Source organism: Lycium barbarum, chromosome 9, assembly GCF_019175385.1.
Source record: "Lycium barbarum isolate Lr01 chromosome 9, ASM1917538v2, whole genome shotgun sequence".
NCBI classification, from domain to species: Eukaryota; Viridiplantae; Streptophyta; class Magnoliopsida; order Solanales; family Solanaceae; genus Lycium; species Lycium barbarum.
This window is the reverse complement of record NC_083345.1, coordinates 111,271,318-111,277,022: the sequence shown is the minus strand read 5'-3', so window position 1 is coordinate 111,277,022 and position 5,705 is coordinate 111,271,318. Positions and strand designations below refer to the sequence as shown.

The following is a 5,705-nucleotide window of genomic DNA, read 5'->3' as shown; positions in this document are numbered from 1 at the left end:
ATGTCAAAACTTTTTATATCAATCAAAATTAGATTAATTTATAGAGTTTTTCCTTTTTGAGCAGCTGCTGCAACAGAGGGAGCAATTCTGACTCTCTGTTTGCAAGTGAACCGACAGAAATAAAACCCCTACTTTTTCCCATTACACACACCATATCAGTCAGCAAACTGGAAATTTGATAATGTCTTCTTGATTTACTCATCAAGCTTACCATCTAGTGGGTTGGTTACATGAATGAATCATCTAAAAGGGATAAGTAATCAACCTGGAATGTCAAAGGCACAAATCAAATTTGCAACAATGGGACTTTGAAAAATATGAAGCTTTTATTTATTGAATAAAAAATTGAATTAAAAAATATTAAAAAGGAGAATGACCAAGAAGGCCACCACCTCTCATCCTCTCCCTCTCACCTTCAGTACAAAAAAAGAATCAATACAAAATTCTCTCTCACTTCAAAACAAAAACCCCATTAAAACCCCAAAAGCCACAACCAAACTAGCCTTCAAGTTAACAGCATTGCTAGTAGGAGCGATAGCTGGACTTTCAAATTCAGCTGGAGAGGGTGCAGGTGCACCCATAAATCCCCTCATGTTGTGCTTCTCAGATAAGGTCACAACAATTAATTTTTGGCCTTGTTCACAATGCCCTTTTGCTCCACTAATGAAATAGTATGCTCCTGAATGTTCCAATACTATCTTTGTGTTCCCATCATTGTGTACTGCTATTGGACTTGAAGTGTTGCATGACACATAGTCTCTCTTGCTCACTTCCAAAACTGAATCACTTTTTCCATCATACTTCCACACTGCCAAAAAAGTTCAAAATTCAACAATGGTCATTGACACATCAGTGCATCTTATAGCACACAAAATAATACCAGCAAATACTCATGGCTTATATATGGCGAAGTAATTATGACGCGTCACCTACTTAATTTGTTCAGATCGATGTTTAAAACAGAGGAGAATGTTAATTTTTTTTTTCTTAAGAAGTTTCAAGTGATTTGATAATTAAGAAGTATGTCTGAGCTAAAAATGAAGTGGGATTCTTACATCGTATAGTGGTTCATTCAACAAAATGACCGACAAATATATAACATATTTACTTATGTGTGTAGTCATGTATACTTAGTGTATAATTTATGTATAACGATAAATATTTTTGGTGGAGCGGCCAAAGCAGAAAGCCCCACATGAAACTAAGATAAAGTTGAGATATTTAACATACCAAGAGAATCTCCGATTAGAAATCGAGATTTTTCAGCCCAACTATTAAGGGAATCTGATTGTGAAGATGGTACTTTCCAAGAATCAGTTTTGCCACCAACCAAATGCTCTCTTGCTTCTGTCAAGCTCAACATGAAGAAGAAAACAACAACTACTACTGAAGAAGAAAACACGTTTCTTGAGAAACCAGCCATTTGATATGAAGCAATAATGAAGCTCAAAAAAGAAAATCAATTCACTGATAAGAATATATAGCTTTTCTTCAACAGCTTATTTAATTTAAAGAGAAGTTTAGGAGGGAGAGATATATATTTGTTTTGTGGTTCTTCAGGGGTTTCTTGCCGTGTGATATATATAGATAGTTGAAGGGAATAAAACTAGCCGTTAAAGTAATTGCAGCTCAACTAGCCGTTAACATAACACGGTTAAAGGATACTAACGGTCAAATTTTAGTTGGGCTTTTGTCATGTTATTTTCACTTGGGCTTAATCCATATAGGTACGTGGGTGGGGAAGGGTCACGGATCCATAAAGCCCAAAAGTGCTGTAATTTTTTTTTATTTTTTTTTGTGTCATTTGTTTGCAAGATTTTTGAAATTGGTGATCTTGAATTTTTGACTCCCACTTTATAGGTGGTTTTGGACTTTTGACTTCTGCTTATTTCATGGACAAATCTTCAAATTAAAAAATAGAAATTTATTAAACTTTAAATTTTAGGGAAAAGGTGCAAATATACCCCTCAACTTTGCGATTTAGAGCAGATATGCCCCTCGTTATAAAAGTGGTGCATATATACCCCTGCCGTTACAAAAATGATGCAAATATACCCCTGCAGCTACAAAATAGTGCAAATATACCCTTTTCACTAACATATTTTTTTTTTTAAATTATTTAATTTATTTTTTAATTAAAAAAAGTCTACCTATATTTTCTTTAGTAGACATAATTTTCTAAAGCCACATGGTAATTTTTTTTTCTGGTGTGTCGTGTCTGGTAAGTTTCAAAAATTATCTCCGTGACTTTAAAAAAATAAGTCTACCCATTTCTTTAAATATCTAAGAGAAATTAGAATCTTTCTATTAATGGGAAAAAAAACATCAAAAGATTTGCCCTTTATATTGTTTCTGTTAGTAAATGTGTTTAAAGGTTTCAGGATTTGGTAGTAGAAGCCAAATTAGGAAATGATTTTTTGCATTGAATGGACTTGTAGATTGAGAGTGCATATTCAAAATTAAAATGATTTTGGTAATTTGTTGAGCTTTTCTTTTGTACATTACCATAAAAAAAAAAAAAAAAAAGTCTACCTATATTTTCTTTAGTAGACATAATTTTCTAAAGCCACATGGTAATTTTTTTTCTGGTGTGTCGGGTCTGGTAAGTTTAAAAAAATATCTCCGTGACTTTAAAAAAATAAGTCTACTCATTTTTTTAAACTTACCAGACCCGGCCTACCAGAAAAAAAATTACCATGTGGCTTTAGAAAATTATGTCTACTAAAAAAAATATAGGTAAACTTTTTTTAAATTAAATGATTTTTTAAAAAAAATTTGTTAGTGAAAAGGGTATATTTGCACCATTTTGTAACTACAGGGATATATTTGCACCATTTTTGTAACGGCAGGGATATATATGCATCACTTTTATAACGAGGGACATATCTGCTCTAAATCGCAAAGTTGAGAGATATATTTGCAACTTTTCCCTAAATTTTATAATGAAATAAGTAAAGCAAATGAGAATTGAAGACCAAACACTTTTGAAAGACGCAAGAGTAGGAAAAAGGTGACGGTAGGGTGATGCAGGGGCGGACCCATGTGTAAAGTTTGGGTGCTCCGGCACCCATTAAACTTAATTACGGAGTGTATAATTATATAGAAAATATAAAGAAAACAGATATAAATAGTTAATAGAGCACCCCCGAACTTAAAATTCCTGGATCCAGCACCCCCGAACTCAAAATCCTGGATCCGCCTCTGGGGTGATGACAAGGTGGCAAAGAGAGGTAGAATGAGATAGAAGGAGAAACAGATTTAAAAAATAAAAAATTGTAAGATTTTACGCTTCCAAAGTAGTACTTCCTCTATTCCAATTACGTGATCCATTTTCTTTTTTGGTTTATCAAAAAAGAATAATACATTTCTATATTTAAAAATAATTTAACTTAAATTTTTTTTAATGAAATAATTTACAGCCACTTAAATATTTATTGCTCATTTTGGACCACAAGTTTCAAAAATCTTCGGTTCTTTCTTAAATTCTTTGTTCAATCAATGTATATCACATTTGAATTACTATATGTTATGCATGCATAATATCACGTTAGCGGATTGTATTTAATAGACATATTTATATAGAGATTAAGTGTTTAATACTTTAATAGGGTGATAAGTTTAGTACAGATGTTCAAATAAACAATCAACAAATTTAAATGCACCGCCTAAGGTATGTTGGATTTACAAGTGTTCACGATGATAAGTTGATAGATGAAGAAGAGGAGCAAATATCGAAAAAGACAAGGACGTTGAATCCTAAAGAAAACGCCGACATTGAGACAAGAAGATGTACATCTTTCTCTCTTTCTAGAGAAACGGGTGGCATCACTGGCATGCTAATAGCCAACAGATCAACATGTGCTGGATTTAATCACAACCATACAATATATAGGATTCTATGTACAGCTAATCATAGTTAATTAGTATTTCTTTATTCTTACCCGACAAATCCTAGCTAGACACGTATGTCTTTGTTATTTGTCATTTCTGCTCAAAGTTTGTATATATACCGTGCGTATGAGAATAAAAAAATACACACAAAATATTTTCACAAATTCTCTCAATTTCTACAAGGTATTCAACCATTTTATTTCTTTTACGTGTCTCAGAGCTGGAGTGTGGGAAGTGGGATCAATGGCCGAATGTTTTGTACAATTACTAATTGCACCATACTCTATTATTTTTAATCATTAACACTTCTATACTTCAACACATGCATACGTAAGGCGGCGACTCCACAATACTTATCCTCTAAAAACTCTAGAAGAAACAAAACCAAAACCCGCCACATATTTGAGTACATGCAAAAGTAAACTTCTCGTAACATGACACAAAAGAATAACGTGTCTACTCATCTCCACACTTTTATCATCACCCCAACCTCCTCACACCTACTCAAACATTTACATAAAGTAAAAAGCCTCCATAAGTTCAAAAAAGAAGACCTATAGGATTTATTTCTAAAGGGATTTTAAAGAAGAAACTTTTTTTGTTTTTCCAACAAGAAGAAGAAATGGCTGTTGGTGGTATGAATCGGTCATGGGGTAACTTACCGTATAGCCCGCGCACCATGGCGCTCGGTGGTGCTGTTGTTGTTGGTGGCATTTGGTACTACATGACATATATGAAGAAGAAACCTGAACCTGCTGCTAGGGATGCTGCTAGGGTTGCCACTGGCGTAGTTCGTCCCGAGGAGACTCCTCCTCGGAAGTAGATACAAGTAATAAATATATATAGTGGATTCAGAATTAAGTTGTATGAGTTCTAACTTTTAAGAAAATTCAGTTGGTTTGTATATGTATATCTACGTATAGACTCATTAATTCTAAGCTGCATCTGCCTCTGCATGTACCCTATAAAAAAAGAATAATTTGCGAAGGTTGAAAGCTGCAATTCGCGGAGGTTTTAGCCTCCACTAATTGCTAAAAAAGGCTAAAACCTCCGTGAATTTCAACGTTCAACCTTCACAAATTACTTTTTTTTTTTTTAGTGGTATGTCTCTCAAACTTTTGTACTTTAATTTCCTTAATCTATTTTTCTCCTTTTTGTGTCTTTGACAAATACTGAAGAATAGTCAATGTTTGTTTTGTATGTTCACATTACTGTGCTTTGAATTAAGGGGGGAAAAGAGAGTTCTACTGAATAATCTTTGATTTCTGATATTTAGTTTCGTGTATTAACACTTGGTTTGTTTAGTGAAGCAACGTACAAAACATAAAATCGGTGAAGTGGTGTTATCCTATCTGGCTTGCTTCGTTGAAAACTGGAAGTGCACCAAATTTAATGCATATGGAAGATTAATTAGATCAATTTTTAAGCTGCATTTAGTTGTGCGTTTTTAAGAAACTGTACTAGAACTTTTATACTAGTACTATTTTATAACTGTATAGAAAAAGTATGGTGTCCTTCCAATGACAAATAAACGTATTTATAATTTTTCATTAGGCTATTGCCAGTACTGCTGTTTCAGAAAGTCTTTATGTATGTAGACATAATGCTTTAATGTTAGGATCGAAATTGCCTCCGAGTAGGAAAGTGATCAGGCGTATGTAGTTACGTTAGCCAATATATGCACCTAAAATCTGAAGTTTAAGATCTATGATGTCGGAGGAGGTTGTGACACAAAACATTACTGTCACATTGAGTCAACAAGAGTACCTAAGCTAGCTCAAAATTTCTAATTTCATATCATTAATTTAGTGATA

At 33.4% G+C, this 5,705-nt stretch overlaps 1 protein-coding gene across 1 annotated transcript; it reads right to left on the bottom strand.

Moving 5' to 3' along the window:
- Positions 1 to 307: 307 nt before the first annotated feature.
- LOC132609414 (early nodulin-like protein 15) lies at positions 308 to 1,559 on the bottom strand. The gene is made up of 2 exons (XM_060323390.1): positions 1,231 to 1,559; positions 308 to 808 (listed from the first exon to the last, which is right to left on the bottom strand). The coding sequence occupies exons 1-2, from the start codon at positions 1,421 to 1,423 to the stop codon at positions 456 to 458; spliced, it is 546 nt and encodes a 181-aa protein (XP_060179373.1). The 5' UTR covers positions 1,424 to 1,559; the 3' UTR covers positions 308 to 455.
- Positions 1,560 to 5,705: the final 4,146 nt, after the last annotated feature.